This window comes from Notechis scutatus, chromosome 1 (assembly GCF_049901735.1).
Source record: "Notechis scutatus isolate UNSWTSFEM ecotype Mainland chromosome 1, rNotScu1.2, whole genome shotgun sequence".
Taxonomy (NCBI): domain Eukaryota; kingdom Metazoa; phylum Chordata; class Lepidosauria; order Squamata; family Elapidae; genus Notechis; species Notechis scutatus.
Window position 1 is genome coordinate 25,470,637 of NC_142009.1, and position 20,931 is coordinate 25,491,567.

General features: G+C 41.4%; 1 protein-coding gene across 2 annotated transcripts; it reads right to left on the reverse strand.

Annotated features, from left to right (window-relative positions):
* Window positions 1-1,804: 1,804 nt before the first annotated feature.
* SMTNL2 (smoothelin like 2) lies at window positions 1,805-20,686 on the reverse strand. Of its 2 annotated transcripts, none has more exons than XR_015745898.1 (9): window positions 19,919-20,518; window positions 9,731-9,818; window positions 7,933-8,121; window positions 7,010-7,096; window positions 5,590-5,653; window positions 4,048-4,218; window positions 3,346-3,467; window positions 2,992-3,143; window positions 1,805-2,726 (listed from the first exon to the last, which is right to left on the reverse strand). XR_015745898.1 is itself a non-coding variant. In XM_026671637.2 (9 exons), exons 1-9 carry the CDS (start codon window positions 20,348-20,350, stop codon window positions 2,600-2,602), a joined length of 1,428 nt encoding a protein of 475 aa, XP_026527422.2. In that variant the 5' UTR covers window positions 20,351-20,686; the 3' UTR covers window positions 1,805-2,599. The 2 variants fall into 2 exon arrangements, 1 of the variants encoding a protein (XP_026527422.2); XM_026671637.2 differs by having other exon boundaries at window positions 3,350-3,467; window positions 19,919-20,686.
* Between the last annotated feature and the right edge of the window lie 245 nt (window positions 20,687-20,931).

Genomic DNA, 20,931 nt, shown 5'->3' on the forward strand with positions numbered 1-20,931 from the left:
AAGAAGTTGATGGGAGTCTGTAGTGGCAGAGTTGTGTGGGACAGACAGCTAAAAAAGCACTAATTCACCCCAAAACACACATACGCCTATTCCTGCTGCTTCAGGATAGCCAAATGGCTGTGATTACACAGATGTCTGTAAAAATCAGGATGATGGGGCATAAGCCACTGGCATTATACAAATGGTGCAGATTCCATAATCTGTCAGTCATGTCCAATTTATATTATTTTCTTCATTTGAATAAAGTCATGACTTATGACATACACTCGCTCCAAACATACACAAGCGTACATTATTGAATATGGTAGAGGAAGCTGAATTAAATGTTCTGGGGTCCCGGCCCTTGTCTTACATTTTGTGTCAATCAGGCCACCAATCTAAACCATAATTTGGTTTCTTCATGCAAAAGATGCTACGTGAACCCAGCAAATGGGTATTGTTAATCTGGATTTAGTGTTTAGAAAATTGCATGACCCTAGGTTCAGGTCACACTGTCCCTAATCATACAACACAGTTAACTGGATCAAGAGGAAATTAAACTTCTGTGTAAATAGCTTAGTCTAGTCAATGATGGGTTTAGAGGAGTTTGAGCCCAAATCCAAAGGATGTTTGAGACAAAGTTAATTTCCCCAGAGTACAGAACTAATTATTTAACTCTTAACCGCGGGTCCCCCACCCCCCCCCCCCCCCCCCCCCCCTATTCAAACGGGCCCCCCACCCCCCCCCGCGCCCGCCCCCGCCGCCCTGGACAACCCTACCCGTGGCCCCATTAAAGCGCGGTGGGTCAATCATCTAAAGCAGCTTATGCTGATACTAGGCAATTTGCTTTCATGCAAAATCTTGTGTAATACTTGAGACCATTTTCAAAATAGCTTTAAGATATGCAAAGCAAATACCAAAACTTGAGATTAGAAGTGTGCTACACTTTAGCTGGCTGTTTCTCGAATGGTGTGGTCTAAGCGCAGCATAATGTCTTTATGGATGGATGTAAACACTTTTGCCAGCCCAGGTTAATCTGAACCATAACTCCATTTTACCCTCTTCCTTCTTTTACTGAGCACAATTCTCCCACATACCAGAGCAAATGCTTCTACAATGACTCTTACCAATTTGGTGCCATCCAGAATTCTCAGTCAGCATGCACCAGGACTGATGTATCTGGCACCAGTTACTTCAAATATTTTGGATAAACATTTTGGACTCAGTGGTGCTTTTGCTGTAATCAGTCTCCTTTCTGGCAATCACCTCCTGGGAATTTGATGTATATCATAAAGAGCAAATTCTCCTCATTCCTTCAAGACCAGAAGACTAAGGTATGCAAAAGTATTATGCAGAATTTCAACAATCTGCCCATAAGAGCCTCTCAACACAGTCCTTGTGCATCACCATAGCTATTTGGGGTAAGTATTCGTGCTCTGTTGCAGGAGCGAGCAACGTTAGGGCTCAGGATTATGCATCCCACAACTCTCATTTCTGCCTCCCCCAGAGCCCCCCTCTTACTACATCATAATGTACACCTATAAAGGTTTAATAGTGTTTTCTTAAAAATAAACTCTTCCCCACAACTAGGAAAAATAATATATAAATTCTCCTCCAGCCAGATTGCCTCACTGCACCATTTTTGTGTCCTTTCTGCCTCATTTGTCCCTCTTTTTGTTGCCTCTCTCTCTGCACCTTTCATGTGGACTTTCTTTTCCCTAAACCTCCCCCCCAAATGCTAAATCTGATAACCCTCACATGGTTGCCAATACCTGCTTCAGTATCAGATAACATCGCCTGATTGAGTCCTCTTTTTTTTTCCCCCCTGAGCTCAGTTTCAGGTGTGTCTAAAGCAGGATTCAGCATGCAGCTTTCGGGTGACAAATTCACAGATATCGGGGAAAAGTAATGCTGGAGCAAATTGTGGTGAAGTGTCAGTTATGATCATGCAGGTTAATATACTCCAGTATTGCAAGAACATTTTTTTAAAATGTACAAGTAAGTCTTTTGGTTTGAAGGAAAACAGGTTTCAATATTGCAGCCTTTGGAAACAAGCTGAGTTCTAAAAGTATGCAAGAAGCCTCTGTGATCAGGAGAATTTGAACATTAGCCTTCAAACTATCCACACCGCATTAATCTATCCCAGGAATTCCAGAACATAAGGAAGTGGAATCAGGGAAAAGAAGGGGGATATAATACAAAGCAACTAATAGCATAGCTGCCCACAAATGATAAACATAGCAGACTTTTGAGACATCTATAGAAGAAAGACTGGGAGGAAGAGAGGAGATCATGCTTGAATTATCCCTCTAGGCCAATTTGGTCAAATCAGCTTGCACATATAGTTAAAAGGAAATTCTTAGAACAAGAATCTCTATTCACAGCTGCCTAGAGAGAACAAGGAAGGAACTGCTGGCCTTCTATCATTTTTTCAGCAAGAGCTCTAGCTGCCCTGGAACCTTGACTGTTTTTATCTTTTCTTTCTCTTTGGCTTGTGGCTGTGTCCAGCGGCCTGGGAATTCCCTCTGTAGGGTTGCAAGCAGCTGTGTAGCAGCACCAAACATTAGCACAAAAGCAGCTGTGGAGCAGTCCCATTCTAAGAGTCACGGCCTTCCTGGATTCATTCAAAGCGCCGAAGATGGTTGTAGAGAGACTGCACGTATGTGAAGACACACATGGGGTCTGGTTTGCGGCCCATCAGCATCATGTCTTCCACTTCAATCAAGCGGTCACAGTTGGCCATTTTTCTACAAAGGGAGGCAAGGCATCAGATTTAGGAAGGAGAGCAATTTGGAAAAATTGAGAATGGAAAAATGAAGGAAAACTAGCATTCAAAGGGATAAGTACCAACCAACCATCTTACAAAACTTTCCTCAAAATTAATGTCCTCATGTTTTCCATTATCAGACATAGGTTTAAAAGTGTAGCCTTCTTAACTGAGGAAAGTTAAGAACTCTGTGAAGCTACTATAAATTTAGAGCAGGCAACTCATGACGGTAGCATCCTACTTACTCAGCTGTTGTGAATGCCAATTCGAAGTTCTCCTTGCGCTTGGTGGGGTCCAATGTGTGGTATTCAAATGCTTCAGGGAAGAAGGAGTGCACCAGTGCACAGAAAGCCATCCCATCACTCCAGCTAGAGGAGAAGTTCTGCAGATCTATATGCTGGAGGACGGGGAGAGTGGGTGACAGGGCAGAAGAAGGGGAATACAAGTACTGTAATTCAGGATAAGAAACTGACAGAGTTGGGGTAGAGAAGCCTGAATTTAAGTATCTGCGAGGAACCAGAAGTTGTACTACTTTATATGGGTTCACAAAGTGAAACAATGAAGAAGGGGGAAGGGATGCAGTTTACAGAATTCCTTACCTACCTTGTAGCCAATAGTTTTGGACCGGCACCACTCCAAGAGAATTTGCTTGATGCTGCTGGCACTGGCAACTGCAAAACTCTGGGATCTCTTGAGTTTGGTCCGGCCTACATTCTTCCCCCTGGACAAATGAGGGACACAAAGAGAAGGAATCAATGCTGTCATCTAGAGAGGTAGTACTTTAAATGGAAAAACCATCTCCTTCAACCTTCACCCAGATTTTTCCTATTTCATCACAGAGGAACTGTCACATTTGAATATCATTATCCTGTGTACGTGATGAACATCAGAAAACTGAGGGAGTGTTAGCTTTTACCTTACCATTCGAATCCCTTGTCTCCTATTCAATTCCTCCACATTTTACTTTAGCATAAGTAAAACAACTGTTTTTAAGATATATATTTTTCTGCATGCTGGTTGGAGAACATTGCAATGATTTGTGCTGTTTTGCATCAGCTAAAGATGCTGCCTAAGTAAACTGTAGGAACTCTACTATACTAAGGATTAGCCAATTTTACATTTTTCTTAAAGTTGTTGTGTTTTTTTTTACCAGAACAGAGCTTCTGGCATAGCCTTGTCCTGCAGACAAACAAGTGCAAGCAATTTGGCTAGAAACTGTGACCTGATTTAAGGCAGCTGTTTTTAGAGACCCTTCAGGTTTTCCCTCTAAAAGTTGGACTGGACAATAGGGAGCAACGTACTTTCCAGTATCCTGCTCGAACTTCTCAAACAGTGCTCTCCTAGACTGAGTCTCTGAAGTCCGGGGCAGAGTCTGAGATCTCACCAGTTCCCTTCGCTTTTCCACTTGTCGATGGACTGAAGAAGTTGAAGAGTGGGACTTTGAAACCTGGGCTTGTTGGCTGGTGGTGACACTGCCCCCACAAAAAAGACAGAAAATACATTTCAAAAGTACACAGTTCAAAGGATGACTCATTGGATTCTCCAAAAGTGATGCAATATAATAGCTGGATTCATAAAGTATGCTATGTCAGGCCCATTATATATCATACATATAATTTGGATCAGTAGGCATATCTGAAATTTTAAAACCATGACATGGGCACTCTCAAAACGCAGCAGCCAGGGAAGATATGCAGAGTAGAAAAACAAAACAAAAACCAATGCCACTTATTCAAAAGCTAAAGTTACACCTAAATAGGCCGCAGTTCCTACCATTTTTATTTTCTGTCATTATTTATTCCTATGTAAGGCCCAGAGGCATTCTTGAAAATAAAAAATAAAGATTATGCTTGAGGGCGGAGCTTTATTCTATAACATGCTAGCTTCCCGTTTATATTTTTCCCAATTTTAAAAAAAGCTGGGCTAAACTCAATTCCCTCATTATGATTTAATGTGACGTGAGATCTATAGCCAAATATAGTTTAGTTAACAAACCCTGTTTAAACAGACCAAACCAATGAGCCTTTTCCCATTGGCCATGACCATAGCATAAACATTTCTTCATAACATTTTCAGGGAGTATAAAAGCAGAGGGAAAATGACAACATGGACACAAGGATGTCATCATACAAACTTTATGAACTTGGACACCGAAAAACAAGTATGGAACAGTGGCAATGCATATTACGTTACCATGCCTGTGTTTAGTTTCATCTTAGTGTGTACTAGTACACCTTCTAGTAATATTTTTCTGCCATATACCCACAACATTGCAACTATTTTGTCGCCTGCTTCAGAGTGAGACAGGCTTAAGTGTTCTTAGCTGTACTAATGTTGAAGTAATGTTTCTCTACTTACTTTAACACAGGGGTCCCCAACCTCTGGGCTGTGGCCTATTACCAGGCCATAGCCTGTTTGGAACTGGGCTGCATGTGCAGCTGGCTGGCGCGCGCACACACACACACACATAGAGCTCAACTTGCCCAAGCAGTAGGCCGATTCCCCTCTCCCCCACTCCCTGCGGCCACCAAGCCATAAAGGTTGGGGACCGCTGCTTTAACACCATCCAAGGGCAGCTACAAGATGTGTAAAAACTATAAGGCCCACCTTCCCACCTTGATGGGAAGTCAAGTGTATTGCAATGACTAGAAACAGCGCAGGAAAAGGGAAGAACATGGCATAATAGGAAATGGGAACAACACATTTCATACTGGTACAAATTTTCCACAGGTCAGCAGCGGGGAAAGGCCTGAGATCTATTCCACCCAACAGCATGTCCATGTTTTGCCCTTATTACAATAAAACCCAAAGAGCAGATACTTGCAAATCACAAGAATGTTCACCTTTCACTAGATTGGCTTCCGTAGTTTACAGTCGATGTGGATTTTGTCCCGGAAGAAAATTTATCTGCACAGAAAAATTAAATAAAGAAATTGGGTCTCTCCCAGATCATTGTCCTTCAGCATTTGTTTTTGAGGGGATGGGTGGAATGCCTGACACCAAGTTTGTGCATTGGGGAGGGGGGGGTGAGGGAATCATGCTCCGAATAGAGAAGAGGTTGGGATTTGCAATTCACTGGTATTGATGATCGATCCACCAATGTTATCTGAGAAGAATTCTTTACTATGCAGATTTCACCTTTAAATTACAATTGCAAACTGATGATTAATCTGGATCAGGATATAAAGTACTCAGATAATTTTCTTAGCATTGTTTATATTATTAAGATTAAGTACAAATGCATCAAAATCACCTTAAAAAATAGATTCAGATTTTTATTGGTCACCATACAAATATATTTGGCTTTGCTGGACTACATCAAAAACTATCTGGTTCAGCACATTTAGGACTTAAAAATGATTCCAAAACAATGCTTTGAGCTCTGGGTAAGCATTGAACTTCTCTGTTAATTAAAGTAGCCACATCATTTTCAGAGCTCTGCCTGAACTTGAAAAAAAGATGGCCTAAGAAATTGACCCACTAATCAGAGGAAAGGCTTCAATTGCCCTGCTGCATTCACTTTGACATTGTGGAATCCGCTGCAGGTATCCATGTCTGGGATTAAAGCCCATCTGAGCCACATTAAGGCAGAAGTTCCTTAGCTGATGACACTATAAGCATGTGTTGAAATCAGCAAGATGGCAGTGTTATGATGAAGAGCAGCCCATGTCTTCACCATGCACCAAGAGTTTATCCACTTGCTAATTTTGAAGATGAAAACAAACACCAGCTGCAAACGCCACCCCTTTTGTTTGTGCGTCGTGATATCACACAATGCACAGATCAAAGGGGTCGAGCTTGTTTCAGAACAGCATGGACTGTTTTTATCATTTTGCCAAATCCTCTGATCTTGCAGAGACCTCTGCTTCCACTCTGATCAAGCCACCTAGTTTCCATACAATTTCTAGTCCCCAGGTTCTTCATTTTCAATGGGGAGTACCTGTTCTTCAGCCAAACATCTGCCTGATACAAGTGTCAGTGAGACAGCATTTGCACAAACACTGTTGAACATTTTTTTAAAAAATATTATTAAAACTCTATGCCACCTACGGTCATATAATTAAAATACAATATAAAACATTAAAATAAGACATGAGAAACATGCATTTAAAATTTATATAATTTGAGGGTAAATGTACGGAATCTGAACATGGAGATCTTTGGAAACCTATTTATTGTGCCAGTTTTTCCATACCATGGTATAATAGCATAGAAAAGTATTATTCAAACATAATGAAAATATATGCAAAAACATTTGCCAACCTGAAGTAAAGGAAGCATTTGTTGTCCTCACGTTCCAGTTCTTCGCAGTGCTCAGGGTTGAATTGCTAGCACCTTTCACCTCTTTTTCTTTTTAACAAAGAGCAAAAAATGTTATTTTGTTTTATACAGAGAAGAAAATCAGAGCTCCAAATTAGACCATTAACCCATCAAGCCAGATTAGATCGCTCTTATCAAAAGGCTACATTCCAACAAGTCAGCATTTGCCCAACAGCCCATTTGACTAGCATGAGATTCTATGGGAGTGGTACAAACCCAGAAAATGATTTAGTTTTGTAACCAAGTTAAATATGCTTTGGGAATGCATTCAGTGAGAGATAACACTTCCCAAAACAAAGCCGTACTTCTTTGATGTTTTTATTTAAAAGAAAAGGACTGGCCCAATTTTAATGCACAAGAAAGTTATGTTCTCCTTTCCCACCACTAAAAACCAAAACACGCACACCAAATTAAAATGCTAATTCCTTTAAGGGTTACTTGAGACATAAACATTTCCCCACAGGTTTAGCTCTAAGATATTTTTAAAGAGACGTAATGGATGCAATGGGGCACTCCTGGGTTACTGATGAAAACCATTTCCAGTAATTCCATCATATCTGGAGTCTTGTAGAGAGCCTCTCTGCTATTCATTAAACAAGGCACAGCTTTTTTCCCAAGAGTTACACAGAATCTTGAATAAAAGTGCCCCCACTTTAAAAATTGACTCACCATATGACTCTTAGGGTAGTTTCTTAGGACATGAAGAAAAGAGAACTGTTTTAATGAACAGCAGAGAGGCACTGTATTCATGTGAAGTTCAAAACATTTCTTCCACTTCATTTTCAAAGGGGGCATAGAGCTAGTAGGTATCTTTGCACAGCTAGATTTGCACAAATGGGGATTATTTTCTTCATCCACTATTTTACCTGCTTGAATCAATGTTTTGGATGCAGCATCATTATGAGCATTGCTCTGATGCCCGCCAGGAGAGTTTGGCACAGTTGACGATCCGACCGTTTCTCCTGAAAACGTTTCCGATACTCTAGTTACTGCAGTAACAGGCTGGTGGGGCATCCGTGAAGACATGGCTGGAGCATGTGCCTCAAGAGGAGAATCTAAAAAGTGAAGAGAAGAATGTTTCTTGGTTGAGGCTAGCCAGGGCTGATGAGGAAAAGAGCAAAACTGCATTGGGATCTTCTTTTTTAAATTTAAAATTCTACACTGTCTCAAATTTTCCAGGGAATTCTTATTTCTGAATACCATTTTTTCTTAGAATAATATCATTTAAGGAAAGTTCAAGTGCCACAAATATGAGACTCCTTTAAGCAAAGTAAATAAATGGCCAACTAATTGCCTGATTACAGCATATAAACCACAAGAACACCAATCTCCAACTTTTATCTGACTGTACAGCCCAATAAGTTCCATTTTTGAAGTTTATTGGGGTATGTTCAGATACGGAACCAAGAAAATCGATGCTTTCATCATGGGCTTTTTTTTACTTGTTCAAAAGACATCAATGACTTTGTTTATGCTGTTTTTTCAATAAATAAAGGAGAATATTTGTAGTTCAGGGCTGAAATGAGGTGTCCTTGGTACTCTCTCAGCTTGGTTGTTTACAAGAAAACGTCTGCCAGAAAACAACCAAGCTCAGAGAGCACCAAGAACCCCTTTTCTGAATAAATGTCTTGTTTTAAAAATGGATCAATATTTATTTAGGAAATCATTCCTATATACCCACTCCCCATTTAATGACTAATTCCATTCCAAAGACCAAGTTGTTAAGCAAAATGGTTGCTAAATAAACACATACAGGTAGTCCTCAACTTATACAACAATTGAGTCCAAAATTTCTGTTGTTAAGTGAGGCATTTGTTAAGTGAGTTCTGCCCCATTTTACAACCTTTCTTGCCAGAGTTGTTAAGTGAATCACTGCAGTTGATAAGCTAGTAACCCGGTTGTTAAGTGAATCTGGCTTCCCCAGTGACTTTGCTTGTCAGAAGGGCGCAAAAGGGGATAACATAACCATGGGAGGTCATAAATATGAACCAGTTAGCAAACATCTGAATTTTGAGCACATGATCACGGGGATGCTGTAAAGGTCGTAACTGTAAAAAAACGGTCATGTCATATTTTCAGTGCTGTTGTAACTTTGAATGTTCACAAAATGAATTGTGGATGCTGCAGTCTTATCCAGATAAAGTTCTTATGTAACTATGGCAGCCTTATTCTTAGTCTGGCATGCATTGTTATCAGGCATACTAAATTTGGTTGTAAAACTGCACATTGTTCAGAATTTTTTTTATTACCATCGTATTTGCTAATGATTGCTAAACAGAAGTAGTTGCTAAATATGATACTAAATAGGATACTATCTATGGTGGTCTTAATCACATCTTTAAAAGAATCACCCTCTCCTGAAACATGAAATACTGTTTCAGTTTGAACTATTATAAGTTGTTGTTGCTAGAATGCTGGCCATCCACTTGGGTTTAAGCTCAATGTGGTAAACATTAAAATATTTAGTGATTTAGAAGACACTCTTTATTTCTAGCCCTAGCCTAAATGTGTATTTTTCTTTGTGTAATCTAGGCAGGAAAAAAAAAAGAGTGAATCAAACTTCCAGAGCCTGTGCAACATCACTCCAAAAACCAGTTTAATTTTCACCACATCAGAAACAGGTAAAGATTTATGTTCTCACTTAAAAGGACTTCCTTTCCTTACCTCCTGACAATTGATGGCCATTCTCAGTTATGGCTGAATCAGGGGTTCTTTTGCTCATAAAGTTCTTTTCATCCTCAATGTCCAAACTCTGCAAAGGCAAAAAGATAATGTACACGGTTACAAGCATTTACTTGGGGGGTAGAAAACACCAGAGAGCAGATGGCTATCCCAGATTGGAAACCCACAACTTCCCAGTTTGCCAAACGGAAGGGGTGCATTGCGCTGTTGAAAGGGAAGAGAAGTGCCTAGAGTAGACTGATGAGAATTTGAGGCTGTGCTTGCAAAATACACAAAGCTAAAAGAACAAACTTTATTATGGCTTAGTCAATTCTGGGAACCCAGCCAGTTGTGATTTACATACCCTGGTTTATGGCTTACAGTGGGTGTTTTATTTAATAAAATGTGGGTTATACAACCTATGGATTAATGCAATATGTGATCTAAGTAAGTGGCTTAAAGCCATCCCACGAGAACATGCACTTATGTTTTTGTAGCTCCATTTGTTTTAAAAAGATTGGGGAGGGAAGATAACATACAATACGTATGAGGTACTAGTAATGTTACTAAATCTAAATCTATTTCCTCTAAGGCCAAGAATAAAAGCTGTTCTCCAGCAAACATTTGATTTGTTTTCCTGTAAATCACCTACTTAGTTTCTCAGTTGTAAATTTTAATTTAATTTCATCTACTCTGTTTGAAAATACCCCTGTAAGATTCTTCTGTACGATCCTCAATAACATCTGACTAAAAGGATACAAGTCTGTCCTCAAACCAGCATTGCCCATCCTAAAGGAGAGGGACTGAAGGCGGCTGGATTTTGCTATAGAGTAGCATTACTGGCTAAACCTGGCTTAAACTCATCAGTATGAAAGGTTGTGGTATTTGCAGCCCGGATGGAGTGTTGTTGCCATCCATTCATATTTTACACTTGTGGGAGAAGAGCTGGAGTGGGAAGTGGAGTTAAGCATGTCATCAGCTTAGAGTCGTTAGGTTCCCACAAGTGGTCCAAGTCCAACCCATCCTGAATCCCATTGACCCTTATCTATGCCAGTATAGGGTTGAACTTTAGTCAGCTAGATTTTTGTCTATAGGCTTGAATAAATCTTCTATGCTGCAATCTAATGAACAATCCTGATTCTTTGTGCCTCACAACACTTACCAAATCATGTCCCAAGAAGCAACGTTTCTGAAGCAGACGCCATTTTGAACCACCCAAGAAAGAGACATGCTTATTTTTAATTTACAAGCAGAGGCATCTATAGGGAGAGATGAGAGAACTGAAGACAGCTGCTTTGACCAAGCAATCAAAGCCCCGCATTTTTCAATAACCAATATTAGAATGGGGTGGGGCTTTGATCATACAGTCACAGCTGCATCTTGACAGTTTTTTAAACCTCCTACAGACAGCCCTGTTTATAGAGCTCAAAACCCTCTCAACCTGGGGCAATGTACAATTTACCAAATATACAACTTGAATTAAAACAGAGATGATTAATAGAGAAGGTAAACAAATCATCATTTACATAATCTAAACCACAACTAAAAATCATGAATCGCAATAAAATTATACATAGATTGATGATCTGAACATTAAAAACCAAAGAACCAATTCAATGTGCAGAAGAATACAGTAGTCACAGCAACCTTGCCTCAAAGACATGATGGAACAACCATTTGGAAAGGCAGGAGAAGAGAGGGCATTTGAACACCTGGGGAGGGATTCTATTATGAGGAGGGGGGCAGCAACTGAAAACAAATGCTCTTATAGATTACAACCTCCAGTTGAACAAATACTGTACAGTAAAAGCCTCAACTGATTAGGCACCTTATTGGGTTCCTGTCAGAAAATAGGAAAATTAATTCCACAAGCCTGTAACAGAACCTGACTTTTCATAGTCCTGATTAGCTTGCAATCACAACTCTACAAATTTTCCTCCCTATCTACATCTCTGCAGTATACAATAAAATAAACCAGAAGAAAAACACATGTGCAAATTGTTACTAACATTATTGCTGCAATGCCCTTCAAAGACAAGTTAGTTATAGTTTATACAATAAAACCCAATCTTACAAGCTGTGGTTATGCAGATGTAGCGTTTATCTGATTTCTCAAACTAATACTCTTTATATATTTAAAAATTAATTTTAGATGTGCAAAATCCAGGTATTAAACACTTTATTCCTCTTTCTCTTCTAATTCCAGCCTGAAACAAATGGTCATGAAATGATCTGCAGAACTATAGGCTATCAGACCAAAATCATACTACAAAAAGATACATTACTTCCAAAATGCATACATATGGAGTTAGGCTTTAAAACTTGCTTCTGATACTGAAGGAACAATTACAGAAGATCTAAGCATGTGTAGAACATTTTCTCTGTAGCAACAGCTGGGCGGCCCTTTTCTGTATTCATAATATCAGCTCAGGAAACAGTGTCCAAGTACAGAAATGGGTAGGATACAAGGGAAACAGTGATGGTTGTTACAGCTACATATTATGCTTCCTTCTAAAGGAGCAAGCATCTCTTCAGTGCCTTTCATGTTTGAGAGCCAGGGAAAGTAAAAGGAGCATTTGAGGCAGCAAAACAAGTGAAATGGACTGGTGGCCATTGTATTGCAAGCAGCAGATGACGGGAGCTCTGGGTAATGTCTTCTACTATCTAGACTTGGGGACTATAGAAGCCATTAATGGCGGGATCCTCTTCTAGTCGCTCAAAACTCAGAGGAAAATCTTAGGTGCCCAGGTCAGCTCTTAATCCATTCTTTTCCATCTAATAGCATCAAGTGAGATTGTGAGGAGGCCCATAATGGTGAAATAAAACTTCACTCAACAGCAACATTCCTAGAACATCATAAAAACTAGTCTAGAGCCAAAATAAACCAAGGGAATATGATTAGCTCTCCTGAAGTTATATGCTAGTTCTGATCAGACTTCCAAACCAGTCTGATCTTTTTCCTTCTTGTGCAGAAAGTTTAACTACAGCTGTTTCCAAGTGTGAAGGATCATCACACATCACGGTGAGATTAAAATGCTGGAGTTAAGCTCCAACCAACTTGGGAATCATTCACGAGACCATCATAGATTTACAGGAACAAAATACGTATCCCTCAAAAATCCTTACTTCATATCCCATTGCAGCTGTCAGCCTTCAGTGCCACTTGGTGTAACATACACCAGGACTATTCCCCAGAAAAGCCATTAATCACATTGATAGAAATGGAGAGGATGTTTATTGCACTTGATGGCAGTTCAAGGGAGCTCCAGCTGCCAGTGCTCTTTCTCTTCTCCCCAAGGCCAAGAATGTGGCCTAGCTCCTTAGGATGACATCACTGTTAAATAGTCACGACATCCACCATAGTTCCAAGCCACAGCCACCTGAGTAATACAGCACAGAGGCAGTGCACTGCTTCCCTGCTCGAACTCAAAAAATCCACACCAGATTCTGGCTGGAGGCTGTACGAAGGAGGAAAACGTCCTAGCCAAGGAGATAAACAATGGAAGTCAGACTTTAGACTGGTTGTTCAGCCAGATTTTAGTCTGTTGACTAAAAGAAACCTTGAGAAACAACTTTGTGAAGAAGGACAGACCTCAACAGCCATTCCATTTATTGGCATGATGTTGGATGCTCTGGGCAATTAAGAGCATAAGGAAAATGCATCAGTAATGGTACTTCATCACTTACCCTGGTGGTCCAGATCACTGCCAACCATGTGGCTGGGTTTATACGATAAGCTCAATATTAACATTGATTAAAAAGACATAACTGTTCCGTTTGAATAACATGCTACATTCAAACAAAGAAAGCATATTTACCTTAACATACAGTAATTATACACCAATGATACTTAGAAATAAAATTATTGTATCTGGATTGAAAAAGTCAGAATGACTATTAGATTGGCAGCAAGAATTTCCAGGATCACTCTGCTGCCATCCATTAGTCATATGAATTCTGGCAACCTTGATATGGTAGAACAACAGTACTAAAACAAGAACTAAGAGGACCAAAGGATAGCCTGTCTCTCTCATTTCATTTGCTTCAGGTTCTTATTTATTCCTCCCAGTTTCTAAAGGAAAGAAGAAATATAACTGGAATTCTGGGTGCTCTGAACTTGTTTGCTTGTTTACAGATGTTTCATTATCTAATTAGATAACTTTCTTAGTAGAAGCATAAACAATATAATAGTATTAATAAATAATAATAGTTATTGACTCACTATCTTCTTCCTTGATAGTTTATAATTTGCTTTTTCATGCACAAAACACATTTTAATCTGTATTTTAAAATTGTATTTTAATTTTAATACAATTAAATCAGTGGTGGGATTAAATTTTTTTTACTACCGGTTCTGTGGCATGGCTTGGTGGGCATGGTGTGGCTTGGTGGGCGTGGCAGGGAAAGGATACTGCAAAATCCCCATTCCCTCCCCACTCCTGGGGGAAGGATACTGCAAAATCCCATTCCCTCCCCACCCCACTAACCTGCTTTCCAGCTCCATTCTCCTGTTCAGGGCAACAAAAGAAGACCCAGCCAATCAGCTGGGACTCAGGAGGCAGAGAAGAGATGGGGTCAGGGCCAGTCAGAGGTGGTATTTGCCAGTTCTCTAAACTACTCAAAATTTCCGCTACCGGTTCTCCAGAACTGGTCAGAACCTGCTGAATACCACCTCTGAATTAAATGTAATTTTAATTAAATAAGATGTAATTAAATAAATGATACAATATTTGTTTAAACCTATTCAACTAACAATTATAAGTGATGAAAAACATGAGTCTTGGCATTTTCCAGCACTATGAACTCAATTGTTATCCAGCTTTATTCTCTTTAGATTCCTCCGAGCACAAGATAGTCAAATGGTAAACTTAGAATTCATATAAACTAGGAGAGTTACCACATTTGGGCATTCACACTGAAGATAATTTTGTCTCCTGGTGTCAAAGTGTGGTTGTTGTTTTTTTACAATATCCTTGGAAGTAGTGTTGGGCACTCCTGACTCCCTTAATTTTATTAACATTTTAAACAATACTGGTATTGCATTTATGAGTTAGTAATGGATAGCTTGGCAAATCAATAAATACTCATGGCTGAACCTTATTCCAGATCTTGGGTGCAAAAGCTCCTCAGTGGTTATTTGAATTTTTTGCAGTTCTACTCTAAGCAAAAGGAACAGCCCTTCAGGTTTTCCAGGTGATACCAGTGCTTCCCCCAAAATAAGACTGGGTTTCATATTAATTTTTGCTCCAAAAGGCATGTTAGGGCTTATTTTCATTAGGTTTTATTTTGGGGGAAATAAGATATAAATGCATCTGTCTGGTTGACAATCTTAACTGGGACTTATTTTTTGGATAGGGCTTATATTACAAGCATCCTGAAAAATCATACTAGGACTTATTTTCCAATTGGGTCTTATTTTGGGGGAAAACACGGTAGCTGTGATAACTATTTTCACACCTGCAGCTAATACTCCAACTGTGGCCCTTCCCCAGCTAGTCAGTTTATCAATGATTTGGCGACATCCATCTTGACTTGTACGTAATGGGCTTCTTCGGGAGTTTATAGGAAGGTGCTAATCAGTATTTGGCCAGAGAAACATTGAGGAAATTCCCAAAATTACTTTGCTGGCCATTCCCAAAATGTGCATTGACTGTTCCCATAACTAATTTCTAAATTAAAACATAAAATAAAAAGGGTTCAATGGGGGGGGGAGTCAAAACCCCTTGAAACTGGGCTATGGAAGCTTTTTTCCCCTTTGTCAAACACACCAGCTTTGCTGAACAGAAATTAGCAAAGATAACCATATTCAACCACCACAAAATAGGATGAAGGCCACTAGTTGATAAGGCTTTCAAAAACGTTATTTAGGGAAAGAGGGGGATCAAGTCACCATTACTAACAAGAGAGCTACCTGCAACCTACTCTCCAGAGAGCATACTGAATCTGGTTAATGAACAAACTCAGCTGCTAGGGAGTCAATTGATGTGGTTAAAGGTGATATGCCAAATGCTATGGGGTAGTTCAAACGTGGTAAGAGCCAAGGGGTTGTTGTTTTCCTGCCTTGTTGATGAAATTTTTTGATAAGCCCTGAGAGTTGACTCAATAGCAGAGATCTTGTTACTATATATTCTCATGGTTTGGTGCTTAAATCCAGCTTATTCACGCTTGGTAGAGAATGGTGCATATATGGCATAGGTTCAAATAAGGCTGATAACGTTCTCTACTATGCATGGAATGTCTGGTGAGCCTTCTTTTAGCTATGTCCCTTTTCTTGTACGTATACTTATTTTTTCTCATTTTTCCTTCATATTCTTTCTTGCTTATTTTCTTCAGTTTTGCTTAGCCTAAAAGAAACAGCATGATAGATCTGTCTCAAAGGTGCTTTTTCAAAAGGCAAATGGACTTTTTTTCCCCCCTTGAAAACGTTTGAGCAAATCAGAACTGAAGCTTCTTGGATGAGAAGCAAAACGTCTTCAAGGAAAAACAAAGGAAGTCCAATTGCCTTTTGAAAAAGCTCCTTTGGGAAAATCATGAACTGGATGACTAAGAATCTCTGTTCTGTCTGTTTGCCCTACCTAATTTCTGTAACATGTGGCTTCATAAAGATTTTACAAAGGCCCGCCTGCCACAGGAATCAATTTCTAGCTATTTGGGAATGTTGGAGGAATATATTGAGATTGTGAGAGTAGGTATATGAATGTTGCCAGAAAGAGTATTAGTAAATCCTAAAGGGAAAGATAAAGAGTGTTGTGCTCTCAAGTTTGAAAATTTCCAGTTTGAGAAATGTCCTTGGTATATGATGGATGCAGGACATCATGTCCCAAACCAACACACATTCTTCTATTTACAGGCTAAAGAAATGACTGATAGTTTATGGTTCAAGTCCAAAGCTCTTTCCAATTATTACATCTGCCATCATCAGCCCAAACAGTATATACATTATGTTGTATCCTGGAGTACAATTAAAAAAGACACAGAAAAATTACTTGGAGCGTACTTGTCTTTTACCTATCATAATCATGACCTCCAATTCAACCCCTGGCATTTAACTGAGAGAATTATTTGCAAGGCAGATCTATGCAAAGAGACATCTTTGCTGTGTTTATACAGTACAGCATACTTAACCAGGTCATTAGAAGACCTAATGGCTACATTTATATAATGTATAAAACTTGGTTAATGTTTTCATACCTTAGCGTGTTGTGCAAATGCAGATATTTGAGATAGTTTATGGTTGAAAAATATATTTCAACCCCCCCCCCCAAATGGGCTCCTTTAGAAACTGGGTTGGGTGTGTTGTACAAACACAGTCCAGTATGTGGTAAGTTACCCTCAGGCTGACAGGTGTGGACAAAGCACTCAAGCAGACAATATTTTTCCATTTTTGAAAAGTGGTATGTAGGAGACGTAATGGTGCAAGTCCCTTGCTCTTTTCAGACAGCTCTTAAAGTAGAGGTAAACAATCTAAGATACAAGACTGAATGTTATTTTTGGCACCAGAAGAACCTTCCCACTGTTCTCCAGATACTGTAGAGCAATTCACAAAACACATGGAAAATGGTTTCTAAAATCTCATGTAGATTTATCCTACTTTAAAAGGAAACTGAACCTCAGTCACCAGGGAAAGATGAGAGGGGAAGAAAATTGTTTCCCTTCCCACTTTATATTACCACAAAATCTATTGTAGCCTTTGCCCCTTCAAAGCAAGTTAAGGGTAATTCTCAAACTACCAAAAACTACCTAGCCTGGTTTTAAGTCTCCGGGTTATATTTTGAAGAAGCAGGATAGGAAGAGAATTGATGTTTTTTTAACTTTAATGCTGAAGAAGACTTCTGAGGATATCGTGGACAACCAAACAACTCACAGTCTGAAAATCTGAGAGAAAGGAGCTTGTCTGAAGCATCTATTGAGATGGAAAAAAGGGAATTAGTGATGGAGCAGAACAACTACACAAAAGAACAGTTTTTTCCCCAACACCATCACTCTGCTAAACAAATAATTCCCTCAACACTGTCAAACTATTTATTAAGTCTGCACTACTATTACTATTAATCCTCTCATCCTTCCTTTCACCCATCTCCTCCGGTTTATGACTGTATGAGTGTAACTTCATTGCTTGTATCCTAACGATTTTTATTGACTGTTTCCTAGTATGATTTGATTGCTTTTTGTACCCTATGACTATTATGAAGTGTTGGTACCTGATGATTCTTGACTCTTGACGAATGTATCTTTTCTTTTATGTACACTGAGAGCATTTGCACAGAGACAAATTCCTTGTGTGTCCAATCACACTTGGCCAATAAAGAATTCTATTCTATTCTATCTATTATGTGAAGTACAACAGATAGAGGCCAAGTCTACATTGGACAGATGTCTACACAACTGCTTTACCTCAAATATCTCTGGGCAACAGGCTAAAACAGAAAAAGGAGGCAGCTGTTCCAGTCACATGGAAATGTCCAGGAGGATTGTGGGAGAAAAAGAAGAAAACCATGATTCACACAACCACAGAAGAATCAGAGTTGGAGACTCTCTCAAAGGTCATGTGTAATTAGCTCCCTCCCACATAAAACACTCTGTCCTCCTGGCACCTGGACTCATCTTTAAAAGATCCTAGCGAATGAATCACCATGGTACAAAAGTGTGGCTGAGTTGATATAACATACCTGGTTAATAAGACATGATCCTGGTCGGCATATTCATAAAGCATATTAGGCCCAAACAAATAAAGCACCTTAAGCCTGATTCACACAACCTACTGGATTTCTACAACACACTGAACCACAAACCTACAGCATGAAACAAAGCATTCTGCTCCATTCTCAAACAGATTGTATCAGTTAGTAGGATCGGCTTATTTCAGAAAGAATCCAGTGGCATCTTTTCAGACTAACACATTTTATTGAAAGCCCAAAGGTTTTGTGATTAGCACAGCCCTCATATAAACCCCTTCCCTGTAATATGAACTCTCTGGTTCCGAAACACGAAGCAAATCTGTTCGTTTAGTACAGGAAAGCTCTTTAGAGGCTTAAAGGGAAAGTTTCCATTGCTTCTTATTGTCCCTTCTCCTGGCTGAACAGCTCTCCTTCAACAGAGGTTCCAATTCTTTTACGGAAGGATCATGTCTCGAAAAACTTTCCAAGCCAGGAGGATATATTATGATCACGCTTAAAAGCACACTTTACCTGTGTCCGAAGTTTGAGATTAGTGTGATGAAATCAAGTCTGTGCTTAGGAAAGCCTGACCCGAAATAAAATCCTGCTTTATTTCAAAGATAAGCTGCTTGATTAAGAAGGATGGCTTCTTTTTGCTTGGGCGACGGCAAGGCGACCTGCGCCCTTCTAATTTCCCCAAATTCCTAGCACAGGGATCGCCCCGCCTAGCAGCCACCAGATCGCAGCTTAACGCAGTTTCAGTCATGCGCAAGAAGTTGCGCTCGCAGGGAGCGCTCCCACCCCTCAAAACCGGGGGAGAGGGGAGGGGGGCGCCAAAAGGAATTGCCCGCAATCCCCGCCCCGCAACAAAACACCCGCGCAGATTCCATACACATACAAACATCCGCCCCAGCACGGAACCCAAAAGGATTCCCAAGAGAACCGATCCAATAGCAGAAAGCGTTAGCCCTAAGGGCTTCTCCAGAAAAAACTTCCACCGCTCCGTCCTGGAAGTTCGGTTAGTATTGAAAGGTCCAGATTCGGGGAGAGGGCGGGGCATCTTCGCGCAGCGCGGGACGTTCCCCGACGGAGCGTCCGAGAGCCTCTTCTTCCTATCTGCGACCTTCTGGGGTGGAGCTGGCAAAGCAGAAGTTCAATCGCACCGAGGAGGGGAATCATCTCAACAGGGAAGGGAAAGGAGGGAAGGGGGCGCTGGAGGTCGGGGGAATGCAAGAGAAAAGCCATAGATCTGACCAAAGCTCGGGGGGGCAGAAGGGCCGAGGGCGACCGGTTGGCTCAACAGCGCGCCAGGGATCCCTTAGGACAGGGCTCTCCAACTTTGGGCACTTTAAGCCTGGAGGACTTCAACTCCCAGAATTCCCCAGCCAGCTTTGCTGGCTGGGGAATTCTGGGAGTTGAAGTCCTCCAGGCTTAAAGTGCCCAAAGTTGGAGAGCCCTGTCTTAGGAGATCCAAGTTATTTCTGCACGCAGCTCTCTCACGGACGGCGCTTTTCCGCTCCTGCCACACGGTTACCTGACTCTTGCTGGCAAGGGACAGTCTAGCGTGGCTGGCAAAGCGGCTGCTGCTGCTGCCGCCGCCGCCGCTTCCCAACTTCGGCGATGCCGCGAACGCCGTCGGAGATGCCGGCTTGGAGATATCCGGGAGTCCGGCTGCCCGGCTGAGGATCTCCACCTGCTGACTTAAATGCTCGACCTGCGCCCGCAACTGCTGGTTCTCTTGCTGGAGCTCGGCTACGGTGCTGGCCAGCGGGTTGGCCAAGCGCAGCACTTCGGCCACCTGTCGGTCCACGCCGTTCTTAAAGACCTGGATATCCACGTGGATCTCCTTCACCGCGCCGCGAAGCGTTTCTTCGTAGCGGCCCAGCGCTTCGCACACCGTCTGGGCGTCTTGGCTGTTCAGGTCCGCGATGTCGCTCGACGACGTCCGCGCCGCGCTCACCTCCATGGCGGCCCGGCAAGTGGGTCTCCCGCCCCCCGGTTAGTCCGGAAAAAGCCCGTGTCCTCGTCCAAAGAGGAAAGGTCCCGGCCGGTTTAACCCGAGCGTCCTTTAAAACGCGATGCCCGCTTTCAGCAGTACTGAAGCGGCCCCGGTCGCTTCCTTCACCGTCTCTTTTTGCCAGCGCCAACCTCTCTTTTTATAGGCGGGTGGACTGGGCGGAAGGAGCAGGTGGGAGGGTGCAAAAGGAAGGTTTCCAGGGGCTGATGGGGGCCGGGCAGGAATACACCGAGCAAAGGGTGCTGCCCGGCTATTTCCCCCTGCCTGCGCAGACCGCCCCTTCGGAGGAGGAGCTGGAGAGGAGGGGAGACCGTCCGTGTTTGAGGCGGGGGCCGAGCTGGTGGCTGCGGAAGGAGTGGCCGCCTCGATCCTTTCTGAGGCGCCGGCAAGGAATCAAAACATTCCCCCAGTAAGGTTGTAGGCTTCGTTCCCCCCAATGTCTGGCCAGGTGAGGTAAAGGCATTGCCCCGGCATTCACACAACACGCCAGGGTTGACTAAGTTATCTTGTGGATATCAAACTAATTCGGT

Coding starts and splice junctions, on each gene's coding strand:
- SMTNL2 (XM_026671637.2), bottom strand. CDS start 20,350: ATGGAGGTGAGCGCGGCGCGGACGTCGTCGAGCGACATCGCGGACCTG. Junction 7,097..7,932: donor CAAAACATTGATTCAAGCAG/GTAAAATAGTGG, acceptor TTTGTTAAAAAG/AAAAAGAGGTGAAAGGTGCT. Junction 3,468..4,047: donor TTCGAGCAGGATACTGGAAA/GTACGTTGCTCC, acceptor TCATTTGTCCAG/GGGGAAGAATGTAGGCCGGA.